The sequence below is a fragment of the Perca flavescens genome, chromosome 1, assembly GCF_004354835.1.
Source record: "Perca flavescens isolate YP-PL-M2 chromosome 1, PFLA_1.0, whole genome shotgun sequence".
NCBI lineage: Eukaryota > Metazoa > Chordata > Actinopteri > Perciformes > Percidae > Perca > Perca flavescens.
This window is the reverse complement of record NC_041331.1, coordinates 35,476,802-35,491,702: the sequence shown is the minus strand read 5'-3', so window position 1 is coordinate 35,491,702 and position 14,901 is coordinate 35,476,802. Positions and strand designations below refer to the sequence as shown.

The 14,901-nt window shown below is 41.1% G+C and overlaps 1 protein-coding gene across 1 annotated transcript in view; it reads right to left on the bottom strand.

Annotated features, from left to right (window-relative positions):
• Nucleotides 1-14,901, bottom strand: part of LOC114561159 (transcription initiation factor TFIID subunit 4) — an 89,230-nt gene that overhangs the window by 71,955 nt on the left and 2,374 nt on the right. The window contains exons 2-5 of the mRNA XM_028586937.1: nt 13,491-13,651; nt 1,771-1,929; nt 802-924; nt 182-271 (exon numbers count right to left, since the gene is read on the bottom strand). Of these exons, the coding sequence (XP_028442738.1) occupies nt 182-271; nt 802-924; nt 1,771-1,929; nt 13,491-13,651 (533 nt within the window). The remainder of the gene's footprint in view (nt 1-181; nt 272-801; nt 925-1,770; nt 1,930-13,490; nt 13,652-14,901) is intronic.

Here is a 14,901-nt window from a genome sequence, read left to right as displayed (position 1 = left end):
TTTTGAAATCAGGTTTGGAGAAGTGTAAGGAAAGGCCATTTAAAGTCAGTTGTTAGGGGTCAGAGTAAGTGATCAAGTTCAGGGAACAATTGCCTCAGTCAGTGTTAAAGGCCGTTTTAAAATGTGATGGAGCAAGATTAGAGAGAAGGTTAAAAAAAAGGTTTACAAGCAAGAACCACACCTTGAGAAAAGGCACCAGGTAAGGCTGTGGAGACGATTTGAGCTCAGTCTGCAGCCGGCTGGTGAACTCCTCCGGTTCAATCTTCGCATCCTGTTAAGTGAAGGGTGAAGTGTAAAGACCACGTCACAAGAGAACCCAGACAGTAAGTTAAGCCCACCATGGTGACTTGAATACAACAAGATGGCAGGCCATCACCGGAGCTGATGATCAACCACTCAACTTCCACCCTGGCACCTCAGGGTGCAGCTCATGAATGTGTAACTGTGTATAAGATGAAAATTCATAATAGAGAAAGGAGGGTTTTGCAAAGAGTTTCATGCTGCCATCTACAGGTTTAGAATACTCAATACAACAATACATTAAAGAGTCCACTTTTACTTACTCCTACATATATTTAAAACTGCAAAAAAAAAAATCACACTTGAAAAAGAATTATTGATGAAACACTGTCCGTCCAGTCAATCAGATGTGTAGGAAAGTTGGTCTTATAAAAGTCTGGATATGGAAAAGAAGAATCTATCAGGAAAGTGGCAGTTCAAGTTTAACAGCAAAAAGTTAGACTGCCTCAATACTTCATGATGTCCATAAGAACAGTGTGTTTATTGGTTTTTGAAGCTCACCAGCAGGTCCTGAACCAGAGATTTGACGTTCTTGGAAGTCTCAGGTGAAGGAGAGTTGTGAGATGCCAGCTTGATAAGTGTGGCCAGGAAATTCTTACACTTCTTGACATTCTCTTGCATTTCCTGTAGAAGACAAGAAAACAATGATTTACCTTCTGTGCAAGGTAAATTAGTAATTTAATAATTAGTAACAAGTAATTAAAAAAAGAAAAAAAAAACTGGCAGCTTGAGCAAAACTGTTTCAGAGACTTTAGCATCAAATATCTTATTTCTAAAGAAATGATCTTCCTTTGTTATTAGTCTAGGATAAGTGCCGATGTAGGATGAGAATTGTGATGTTGGGTCAAATCCTCAGCAGAGAGGGAGAGACAATGTGTTTGTGCTGAATTTCTTTTTTTTTTTTTTAATACTAAACAGAGATACTACAGAATGAAATAACTTGGACTGATAAAGAAGATGACAAGCATCAGTCACAAATCAGAGCATGGTGCACGCTGCCCAGTCATCTTTTCAGCCAAATGAGACATGGCACGTGTCCACTCAAACTGCCAGTGGCAACGAACTATAAACTGTAGGCTCTCTGGCCTAAATGTCTTGAGATGTGACAGTCTGTGTGTGTGATTCTCTTGTGGGAATTATGTGCATGTAAGTGAGCCTGCATCTATGGCTGTATCTGTAAGTCCATGTGTCCCTGAATATGCATAGACACACGTTCATGGTGGGTCTGTGCCTTGATGTCTGCGTCTGTATGTCCTTGGGTTGGTACGCACTTGTGTGTGAATGTATGAGTGCAAACGTGTGTGGGCATGTGTGAGACCCTTGGTGCATGGCCAGCTGTGTGAGGCGGTGAGGCTGTGGGTCCGGGGCTGAGCTTGTGACACAGCTAGCCTGCTGGCAGCTGTGTCAGTGCCTGCAACCTTGAGGGTGGAGCGTGGGCGGTCGGGGACAGGGTCCGCAGAGGGAACGGACCTGGGACACGACAGGACCTCCGGGGTTCGCGGTGATGCCCGTCTGCGGAGGCTGCACTGGCTGGGAGGCAGCCTGGGCCGGGGCCGGGGCCTGGGGGGCCATAACCACGGGGGTCTGCTGCGGAGCCGTCACAGCCACGGCCGGTGCCACGGGGCCCTTCTGGAAGAGCAAGGAAGAGACAGAGAGATAAACAGGACGTGATGCCTCGCTCGCAGCAAGGCCACAGAGAACAGGAGGCAGGCGCCACAGCGCTCCTGTCACATCTGGTGTCCCGACTTTGGTGGACATAGCTTAACAGACAAGGAGGAGGAAGGGGAGGGGGTGACAAGCTAGAGGCTGGGAAAGACAGGAGGCCATCAAAGCTTTCCTTAATAGTCACCTACCTGCCAAGGGAAGCCTCATATCAAGATTTGTCACTGGTAATTCCACACATTAGCCACCTATTGTCCACTTCCTCTTAATGATATGTGAGAGGATGAATGACAAGACAATATCTCACATCCAAAACACAGATTTTGCTCAACAGATGAGGTGCCATCAGCAGTCTCTCACTCCAAAGCCCTCATCACCTCTTTCAAATCTCTCGGGGCCTGTTCACACTTGGCAATAAAATACATCGTATTTGATGCAATCGTAAGGGGACAGTTCTAAATACAGGTGTGAATGCACCCAAAATGCATAGAGGACACATTAGGATCACTCAAGCCACATATGGATGGGGGCAAGGCCACATGTACATCCACATATGTGATGTAGTTGTGGGGTGTAGTGTGAGCCAAAATACATTTCTATCTGCACTGAAGGGCTGCATAGTTAGTGTGTGTATGATGAGAAATCTTCCAAACACAGGGGAAAGTTCTTAAAGTCTAAAACTGAGCACAAATGTACAGCATACTACATGTTTTCTGTTTAGCCAAAGATAGATCACAGTTTCTCCTCAGATGATTTCAAATATGAGCAGGGAAATTAAATCTGCACTGCATCTCAACTGGGTCCAGATGCAATATGGATACACAATATTAGGATAGGAAACGCTGGGTCTGATCAGATCCTCCTGAACCTCAGTTCCTTAGGAACGGGAGAGTTCAACTTACAATATTATCTTCACCAGCGCCAGTGTACAGCAGAGGATCTTATGATCAGTAGTCTGGGCAGCAAAACCCTGCAGCTATACTTGTTGCAGTTGGTGGAAATCAGTTTACTATTCACATTTTTCTCTGCAAACAAAAAGTTGGCTCCAAGATTATGTTCATGTTCATTATTGCATCTTTAAAACCAAATGATCACATCCCACAGTAACTTAAAAAAAAAATGCTCAGGATAATTAGAAACCTCAACAATAATGAATTATGGTTGCACCTTTATGTGCTAGGGGTAAGATGTGACATTCACATGTTCCAGAAAACAGGTCTCATTTATTTTAGCCCCACCCAGATTCTCCTCACTGGTTCACGACCCACTGTAACCTCTAGACTACCACTAAGCTGCAACCCTATTTCTCTCGTCGAGGATGCTAAAGTAAAGAAAACTTAAGGCAGAAGAATGAAAAACAGGCGAGTAACAAGGGTTATCTCACTGGGCGGAGTGCAGGACAGGAGGAAGAGGAGGAGGAGGAGGAGGAGGAAGAAGAAGAGGATGAGGTCTGGAGGGCAGGGCTGGAAGGAGTAGGAGAGGGAGACGGTACCATCTTGGCTGGGGTCAAAGCACACTGCCTGGTGGTCTGAGAGGTCACAGGAGACTGCAGGGAGGAAAGAGAGCAAGACAAAGAGGCAGAGAGAAGAAAACGACAAAGAGGGAAACCGAGAGCATAAAGATATCAAAGAAAGTGGGTAAAGAAGGGGAAACAGGCGAGATGAATGAATACAAGGCACCTCAAAAAGTATAAAGAATTATTTTTTTTAAAACAGCGAAGATGTGTCGGTGTCTGTTAGGAGGAAGTGAATGGAGGGCTAGAGAAAAGACTTGGACAGCATGAGAAAAACAGAACAGCAGAGGAAGAAAAGAGCAGTAGCGTGCCTTGCAGACAGATGAGAAAAGGTCATGACAGCAGGAAAGAATAAAGAAGGTGGCAGCATGTTGGTGGTGTTGAAGAGTGAAACAGAGAAGAGCATGTTTGGTTAGGTTGCAGTGGGTCATGGTGTCACACGGTGGGGGTCTCATGGCGGGCAGGGAGGGACGTATGTGTGTCCACAGGACCAACAACACCAATGACATTTACCTATACAGAACCTCATGTAGGGATGGTTTTACTAACGGGGAAAATGTGGTCTCTTGCTTTCCTGATTTAAGTGTAGAAAGCAAGGAACTGGAAAACAAACCGGAATAATCTATGTTAATGATTTGACTTTTAGCACGATCTGACCAGCAGGTTAAAGTCTATGAGAAACTTGGTGGATTGTCTGGCAGAGGCTGTTTGTACAGACCAATATATAAAGACCGCTACTTTTTGGCTAAATGCTGCAGCTCAGCGAAATAGTTGATAGATAAACGGCCATTTTTCAAAGCATGATTTTAGCATAATTTAGCATGACAGCATGATTTTTATCAATACCTAATAGCTAATATCACAACTGACGGACATGTTAATTCACCGACTCCTGAGGCCTTTGGCAACAAACTCATGACTGTAGGTTTGACAAAGTCTTATGTTGCCTTAATGTAATTGCTTATATTTCAAGTTATTTAAGACCTCAGCATTTATATGCTTTCACATTACAGACATTTTGTTGTTGACAGTTTCTAGAAGATGGTGTTTCTTGGAACACATTATTTGTCCACTGAGAAATTAGCTAGTCTTACTTGTATTTGGATAATGAAACCTGCAGACACCATACAAATGTATGTGTCTGCAACTACATAAATAGTATAAGAAGACTACTACACCCAATTCCACCTAGAAATATGCCCCTGTATCTATTCCTGATGCTGTCTAGGACAATATACAGTGAGGAAAATAAGTATTTGAACACCCTGCTATTTTGCAAGTTCTCCCACTTGGAAATCATGGAGGGGTTTGAAATTGTCATCGTAGGTGCATGTCCACTGTGAGAGACATAATCTAAAAAAAAAATCCAGAATTCACAATATATAATTTTTTAACTATTTATTTGTATGATACAGCTGCAAATAAGTATTTGAACACCTGTCTATGCTAGAATTCTGACCCTCAAAGACCTGTTAGTCTGCCTTTAAAATGTCCACCTCCACTCCATTTATTATCCTAAATTTGATGCATCTGTTTGAGGTCGTTAGCTGCATAAAGACACTTGTCCACCCCATACAATCAGTAAGAATCCAACTACTAACATGGCCAAGAACAAAGAGCTGTCCAAAGACACTAGAGACAAAATTGTACACCTCCACAAGGCTGGAAAGGGCTACGGGGAAATTGCCAAGCAGCTTGGTGAAAAAAGGTCCACTGTTGGAGCAATCATTAGAAAATGGAAGAAGCTAAACATGACTGTCAATCTCCCTCGGACTGGGGCTCCATGCAAGATCTCACCTCGTGGGGTCTCAATGATCCTAAGAAAGGTGAGAAATCAGCCCAGGACTACACGGGAGGAGCTGGTCAATGACCTGAAAAGAGCTGGGACCACCGTTTCCAAGGTTACTGTTGGTAATACACTAAGACGTCATGGTTTGAAATCATGCATGGCATGGCAGGTTCCCCTGCTTAAACCAGCACATGTCAAGGCCCGTCTTAAGTTTGCCAATGACCATTTGGATGATCCAGAGGAGTCGTGGGAGAAAGTCATGTGGTCAGATGAGACCAAAATAGAACTTTTTGGTCATAATTCCACTAACTGTGTTTGGAGGAAGAAGAATGATGAGTACCATCCCAAGAACACCATCCCTACTGTGAAGCAGGGGGGTGGTAGCATCATGCTTTGGGGGTGTTTCTCTGCACATGGGACAGGGCGACTGCACTGTATTAAGGAGAGGATGACCGGGGCCATGTATTGCGAGATTTTGGGGAACAACCTCCTTCCCTCAGTTAGAGCATTGAAGATGGGTCGAGGCTGGGTCTTCCAACATGACAATGACCCGAAGCACACAGCCAGGATAACCAAGGAGTGGCTCTGTAAGAAGCATATCAAGGTTCTGGCGTGGCCTAGCCAGTCTCCAGACCTAAACCCAATAGAGAATCTTTGGAGGGAGCTCAAACTCGGTGTTTCTCAGCGACAGCCCAGAAACCTGACTGATCTAGAGAAGATCTGTGTGGAGGAGTGGGCCAAAATCCCTCCTGCAGTGTGTGCAAACCTGGTGAAAAACTACAGGAAACGTTTGACCTCTGTACTTGCAAACAAAGGCTACTGTACCAAATATTAACATTGATTTTCTCAGGTGTTCAAATAATTATTTGCAGCTGTATCATACAAATAAATAGTTAAAAAATCATATATTGTGATTTCTGGATTTTTTTTTTTTTTTTAGATTATGTCTCTCACAGTGAACATGCACCTACGATGACAATTTCAGACCCCTCTATGATTTCCAAGTGGGAGAACTTGCAAAATAGCAGGGTGTTCAAATACTTATTTTCCTCGATGTACGTGACTTGGATGTCACAGCAAAAGAAAGCATGGTAAGATAGGGCCAATTACAGTAAATTAACAGTATCAACTCTACAATTGTAGCTACATTGCAAATATTAGAACCAAAATGATCATTCATTTTACTGACTGCAAATTTAAATTTGGCAGTATGTCAGGTTTACGTGGACTTTTCTGTTGGTTTTCATGGACTTTCAAGGTTTTCATGGACTTTCGCATTCACATTCCCCATGCAGCACTCACTCCTCTCAGCCGTTCACTACTGATTACACGCACCTGCACTGAATTACGCCAGATCATCAGTTCACCACCTGCATCTCATCAGTGACCACCTTCATAAGCAGCACAGACACACTCACTCTTTGTCGAGTCTTAAGTTTGTTCACGACACTCTGACTTGCTCTTGCATTCCTAGTTTATTTCAAGTACTTACCTATTTTTTAGCATCCTGCTGCTGCTATGAGCATTACCTCGGTATCCTGCCTGTTCATACTACTCTCTGTTGGATCTTTGTGAATAAAGCTCACTGCACTTACTCCAATCTGACTCCTGCTCCTTCCGTGCGTGACATTGTGAAAGTCAGGCGTCCGTTTTGATGAAACTGCTTCATGAACTGTTGCACACCTCATATTAGACATATGACTAAATGAATAAAACTTTGAAAAAACTTTGTACTAAAAACATTTAGTACAAACCGATCATGTAGGACATATACATAATAGAATAAGCTGCTTATATTCCTCTACATATAAAGTTAAGTGTTTAAGTATTTGGACATATTCTTTTTAGCATTGTATTTATTGCACTTTACTTTGGATTTGAAACAATAACGGTGATGTTAAACTGCTTACATTCAGCTTTTATTTGAGAATGTTTACATCCATATTGGTTGAACTGTATTAGCATTGCCATCCCCATTTATCGAGACCCAAAAGGCAATTGGTTGCCCAAATATTTCTTCGGCAGGTGCGTTTGATTTCATTGTTAATTGATGCACAAAACAAGCAAGATGTTGAGTGTTAAATCTAGGTGGGACATTTATATTTAGAGTCTGACATTGTCTGCTATCTCTATCAACCTGAGTACCAAATATGCATTAAAAAATCTGAATAAATCAGACGCACAGCTGTACTGCCCATTGTCCATCATGAGATATGTATTCAAAGTAGGTTGCAAATGTGTGGCATAATGTCAGTGCATACTGGAGTATGGAAATAATGTAGGACTGCAAATACACAAACACACACACACACACAGTCAAGCACATGGTAAACCGCACTTGTCTTGCACACAAATGAAAACACACAGACACACAACTGTGTCGAGGACAGAGGGAAAGAGGCAAAGAGCGTAAAGGAGTAGAAGTAAGATAAGAAAGAGGAGGAGGAGGGAGTTCCCCCTTCACTAAAAGTTGTGTAGGATCCAAAAGAATGTTGTACTGAGGAGTTGGGGGAAGTGGGTGTATGAGGGATGAGGGGATGGGGGTGATGGTAAGAGCCACGGGGTGCATCCCACCGCTAGCTATGCCTCTCTCTTGCTCAGTCTCTCTCCCTCTCACACATATACAGACACACACACACACACACAAACACACTCAAGAACCAAAGCCTTGTTAGCTTTTTAAAATAATCAGGCAGTTGGATGATGAATGATTTAACAGGTATGGAAGGAAGGAAGCTCAGGATGCCTTCCGTTTCTCCCCTCAGGGTCATGGGAAGAGTGACAGGCCGACAGAGGGGTTGAGCTCTGGGAATAAACACCATTCCCTTTCATTTCCTTGCTACTGCTTTTCCTGCCGAGATGGCAACGCCGCGGCCCGCTAATTTGTCATCAGTGTGACTGTGTGAGGCTATGACAATCTGCGACTCTCTTTTGTGACGGGTTCACATCAGGATGGATCCAGGTACGAGTACAGAAGGCAGGAGGGGGCCATTGTTGTGTAACTGATGCGGACTTCTGTCTGTCAAGGCCAGTGGGCTACTGTGGAGTCTGGGGGATGATAGACTATGGACAGCATGAGACTGATTTTGGCTAACATTTACATAGGATGTATCAGCATGAAGTATGAGGGTGGAATTTTCTATTAATAAGGAAAATGTAATCTCAGTTTTGAAAGGCCTCTGACAGCCCAGTCTGTAGTGAAGCAATACTGCTGTAAAACTACCCACTATACAGCAGAGTGTAATACTGCTGCCGTATACTGGTATTGAACATCAGTATGGCATACCTGCACTAATCCAGTACACACTGCTATATATTATAATTGTGTGTTGTACAGCCGGCTGTATTTCATGGACATTTATTGACCATGACAATAAGCTATACAATACTCATTATAAAATAGGATGAACACATGTCTTACTGTAACCCTGAGTACAACATGTTAGAGGAGCACGAAAAAATTTAATTCACAGGTGAAAGCAGAAGTAGAAACAAAGAGGAAAGTTGAGCCGAATTGAGAAAGACAATGAAATGCTGCCCTCTAGTGCCAGTCTTTTGTCCTCGCAGTTGATATGATGAACAGGTGCCAAAGAGCTTAAGAGGGCAACTTTACTGCAGCCAGACCAGATCAAAGAATGTGTTGTAAGAAATGTGTTCTTAACTTTGGAGATAAATTTGAACACTAAACCTTGAAATGAAAAACAGGCTTCTCTCTCAAGCAGTTATTACTGTTGCTTTTGCGGTCCATAATCAGACCAGATGACAATAACAATGACTACATGATTATATTTAAAAGCCACTTCTATTGCATTACTTATTATTAGAAAACTTGTGTGCATTATTTTCCTGATTCCTGAGCTGAGTTTCAATACATGTGACAAGACAATGTCAGACTTGTTCTCAGTTGTCTGCCAACTCAACACTTAAAAGTACTAATGAACAGACAGACAGACAGACAGATTAGATGATCAAAGGACAGTATTTAAGAGGACACACACTAGCTGATTTTATTATAGCAGCCAATAGCACCAACAAAAATCCCTCCCAGTTTACTGCAGACATTCGAAAAACTGAACCGAGGTCAAAGTTGAGTTTTAAAACGTGGATATGAGAGCATTTTGTGCACTTTGTCTCTAATTTACAGCTTTACCTGACCACAACAATTGGTCAATTGATCGATTGTATTAACTGTATCAATTAACTGTTTTCAAAATGTATTTAGCAAAAGTGCCAAAGATTCACTGGTTCCAGCTCTGCAAACATCTTCTGTGACAGTGAACTAAATATCTGCATGAATAATGACTTAGTATTTGTGTTCTGGACTCTTGGTTGGACAACAGCAGCAATTTGAATAAATCAATTTGAGGAAATTGCAATGGGCATTTTTTATTAATTCTTGTTTGTGCTCTAAAAGAAATAAGAAGTATGCCATTGCCTACTATAACATGCCAATGTGAACAAATCAATAACCCCTCTGATATGTCAGTGTCATGCTCTAATCAGAAGAAATATGTTTCTGTGCCGTTTCAGCTGTTCTACTTGATTTACAGAGAAACTGTGAGAGACAAACTATTTAGCAATCTCATCATTAAAGCCAATTAAGTTCCAAAGGTGTGGACCCAGCAGCACAAGCTCAGGTTTCAACATGAATGATGTATCCACAGGTAATAATAAGCAAATTCCTATTAATGATTCAGTGGCAGTTAAAATTTTGATGAGGGGACCCCATGGAGTCATTAAGGAGCCTTGAGACATTAATTCACCTATTAATCTCAGTTTAATCTATACGTAAAATAATGAACAATATTCGTTCGTTATAATTACACAGTTAAACATATTAATCACATCCCAATTAGTGTGTAGAGCTAAACTGCTCACTTAATGAGGTGCTACCCACTCAATATCAAATGTATGAACCTACACATGATTAGATCAAAGTTTCTTCAATTTAAATCAGTCAAATTCGTTTTAACAAAAGGTCACCAGAAAGGGCATTAAGATTGACAGAAATTCTGCAGAGCTCCATAGACTTTAAACATACAGGAAATTTGCCTGTACAATGGCCCACTTTCATTCATGGTTGCTCTCTTACAAAGTGGTCGGAGGTTGCATTGTGTGAAATAAAAATGAAAAGAACTGGCGATTTCCATACTATAACTATATATGCCAAAAATTGAACATGAAATGAAGTAGTATCATATTGTATTTAATTTAATTTATGTTTATCCTACTTCACTAATCTCGAACAGAAAACTAGCTTCTGCATTAAACTCATCCTAACAATTTGAAGCAAAGGGCAGCCATTCTGTAGCGCCAACATCAGTTCGGAAGTCAGGACCTTAATAAAGGGTAATGACAGGAGTGTACCTAATATGCATTTCATTGGTGTAGGACAGGGGATGGCAGTGTTGATTTGGGGCACCAGTAAAGCTGTACGGGTGGTGGGGATACAAATGTCTGTATGGTTTAAATTCTTTTGTTAAAATATAGTTTTTGAAATAAAATGAAATAATTACATTTCTAAAATTGTCTTACCCACATTTGCCAATGCCAGCCCACTGTTTTCAAAAGTAATAGTATGGGGCCATTACTGTAGCAAAACTATTTGCAAATGTGTGTGGAGAGTTGTGCAACTGTATCTCAATCCATGTGGGCATAATCTGATTTGTAAATGTGTAAAATAATCTTTAAATGCATACTGAGATTTGTGAATGTGTTCAGAAATCTGTAAATGTGTACACAAGACTGTAAATGTGTATATAGATATTATTGGCTGAAAAGTCCAAATTTGGGATGATCCCCTTAGCCCAATAAGTGACAAAAGCCTCATTCACAAATGTTGCAGTGTTGCAACGCCTCTATCAACAGGCAGCAAAGGAATTACAGTTGATCCATATTTCTCTTACTGCTTCTTCTACTAATTACTCTCGATATTTTTATTAGTCAGTTTAAAAAAAAATTATTGTACAAGGAAATTAAGATAACCCTACATTTCATTCAGCAAACAGGCACAGAACACAAGTTGAGATTAAATCTCTGCATAGTATGGTTTCATGAGCAACAGGTACATGTGGACAGACAAATCAGATGATAGGTTATCTGTTCCGGGATTGGAAACAAATATGAAACGGACCAGTAATGCTTTGTGTGTCCTGATAAATGCCAAAACCAGTTCATGTGTAACTACTATCACAGCTGCTAAACCTGTCTCACCTCTACAGTGTTTCCTCTATGTTGATTTTGTAGTGGCGGCCCACCATGGCAAAATTTCTGCCGCCACGGTATCACAAATAGGGCAGACGCACAATGTAGTCGCAGTGGCCTTTTAAATTATCCTGCCGACATAATGCACCCCCTGTTGGCTGCCGTTCACCTTGCAATTTAACAACAAGTAGAACTATTGAGAGGTTATTGGGCCCGTCCGGGTTTAACTCCACATCATGTTGTGTTGATGTAGTTTATTGTCAAAAGGTTCGCTTTCTTCCGAGTCGACCATTAAACGAACAGCTCCACCAAAAACGTCACCGCGGTTAGTCCGTTCTAATTGGACAACGTTCAACTTGTCAGTTCTGTCAGCTCATCGTCCTGATATCAAACATTTGGAAACATTAAAACGGTAAGTGAGTCAGTGTAATATAATATAAGTAAGGGTTAATGCCTGAAGAGGTGTCCATTGTCAGGTATTAATGGACGACAGAGGCGTGAACCGTCCGACGCTCCGGAGTTCATTAATACCTGACAATGGACACCTCGAAGGGCATTAACCCGCTTATACCATGGTCACTTGCCAAATAATATATTTTTAAAACATAAGTTTATATTTTAATTTGTTTTACAATCGAAATCTAAAGTTTTTCCAAACAATAACTCCATTTCCCTGGTTACGCCCGAGGTTTTGACTAATACCTGGAACAATAATTCCCATCCCATAAGTTTCTTATGCAATGCAAACATTGTTCAGTGCTCCAGGGAATAGATTGGACCTTAGATACAACTTGCCACCCTTAGCAACCGGAGATATTTATAGTCCGCTCAGCTCGTAGAACCCTTCAGCTCAGCTAACGCTATGCTAGCAAGTTCCAAAGTCAATAACATTGTGTACAGTTAGCAATCAGTAAAAAATAATTTGACAGTATGTTTAACGTCAAGACAAGCTAGCTATCCAGCCACGTCATTGTCCCCAAAACAATATAACAACTTTTACGAACAATTTTAACCGCAATGTGTAACGTTACTGTCGGCCGCAGCCTGAAGTATTGACCTGAACAGCGAACGGGATGTGAGATAACGTTATTCGCTGTGAAACAAAATCAGTCCAGAGGGGCAGTGTAACTTACTTCTTGCAGCTTGTGTGTTAGCGCCATCCTGTGGTGTTGACAGGACGAGGCACTGAAGCACATCACAGTGTTGGAAATGACAGATTCTTTTTATTTTAATGTAGCGCATTCATTTAGAACTGTCAGTTTCACTGGAACTCCTTTAGTAGGTAGGTAGGTATAACACTAGGTAGGTATAACACTTTTGTGCAGTTTTGTGCAGCCAATCAGAATCGAGTATTCACCCAGACCATGGTATAAATTGGAAATAGTCCATAGATGTATTCATAGATGTAATGATAGTAAATAGTTGTGTTATATTACATGGCAAATTTAGGTTTTAAGGAATTAAGCTACAGAATGCTTAGCCTATATGTCAAGATCAAATTAAGCAGACAGTGTACCCGTGCTTTAGAGTGGCCTGCCTTAATCAATAGGCTAGGCTACTGACCATTTAGTTCACATCAATTCAATTGTATTTATTGTGTCAAATCCTAACAGTAATTATCTCAGGACACTTTACAGATAGAGTAGGTCTATACCACACTCTATAATTTACAAGAACCCAACAATTCCAGTGATTCCCCCAAGAGCCTGCATGAATGTGTAAGTGCGACTGTGGCGAGGAAAAACTCCCTTCTAGGAAGAAATAAGTTGTTACGTCAATTATTAATTGGCAGCATTTATGCCATTTAGAACATACTTTATGAGTGGAAGGGGTGTCTTTAAGTAGCCTAACCTTATTGCTTTAGGGGAAATAGGACGAAAATATGTGTAATATTACATTAGCTATTAGATAGGAGACTAAATATATTTGTTTGTGTTGCAGCGAAGTGTCAGTTCCGTTTAATACTTAAAACATTTGGCGGCGGGGCTGGGGGGGGGTTTGGGTTCTGTAGCAGAGCCTCACCTGAGGAGTTGTTACTCTGAAGGATGGTCCTGTTGTGGGGGTGGCCGGTCGTGGAGAGATGTTGTTCTGGGCCTGAGCCTGAGCCTGAGCCTGAGCTTGAGCCAAAGCTTGCTGAGGAACCATCACTAGCTGGCCCAACTCCGTGCGTACCAACACCATCCCTGGAGAATCACAGGGAACATTCATTAGAGGACACACTATAATATCACAGTCACTGAATGGTACTTAAACCACCTACTTGCCAAATGCATATTGGATATGGATGGCAGGTTTGTGGATTCTACTGGCCACTTGCACAGACAACCAAGTATCATCCTAAGGGAGGTTTGCGTTCTAAAATTCTGGCAAATTTAATAACGGTTAAAAATAGATACTCTAAACAAGCAGACAGTGGAAATGCCATGCAAAGGTTGTAAGAGAACTATCCATGGGTTTAACTATGTTTATATTAACATGCTATATGAACATGTTACTTTCATATATCAGCACAATCCATCATGTATTATTGTTAATGTCATTACACTACAACACTGCTTACAGTACGACTTCCTCAAATTACCATTCCAAGAAAAGACCTTGCTTGGTATCAGAACAATGCACAAATGGCAGTGTAAGGATTATGAATTGAGTTAAAGCTGTGATCATGAGCTAATTACACAGACTATTTGCACTTTCTAAAAGGCAAGGGTTGTTAGTTAGTTAGTTAGTATAATGCCTCACTTGTGAGAAAGCCCATGTCAGATCAAGATAAAATGTTTTATTACACATTTGTTTATCTTTGCAGAATTTCCATAAAGTGAAAAAGACATGAGGTCAATAGAAAGGTTAATTGCATATTCTGATCCTGAAGTCTCTTGGTTATCTGACTGAGCCATTATTCCTGAGGTGATATGACTCTGAGCAGTATTTAACACAAAACGGCTGGGGGGATCAAAAACCCTCCTGACCGCTGTCCTCAGTTATTACAAGGGATTCTTAATAACATGACAGAATAGGAGCTTCATAGAGGTTAGCTACCTGGCAAATGTCTTCTGCTGGTTTATGTGGGCAACCTTAAATGTTTACAATATATGTTAATCGGATGATTACTTAGGGCCTTTGATAAACTTTATAATCTTGGAACAATGTAGATTCTCCCAGTATAAGCAAATAAAGTAATTTACACTAACAAAGATTATATCCATGTTTCCTAACAACAAGACACTCCAAAGTGATAAAAAAAACAAAAAAACAGTAAGCACTGAGCTGCCCAAAACATCTTCTTTTCTTGGGCAGCAGTAAGGGCCATTGTATTATAAGCATGTGCTACATTTCAAAAAGTAATTACACCACTGTTGTCTTGAATCATCTAATAGGATTCTGAGCACTTTGAATGACTCTTGCAGTACTGTACTACTGTATGCTAGCCACA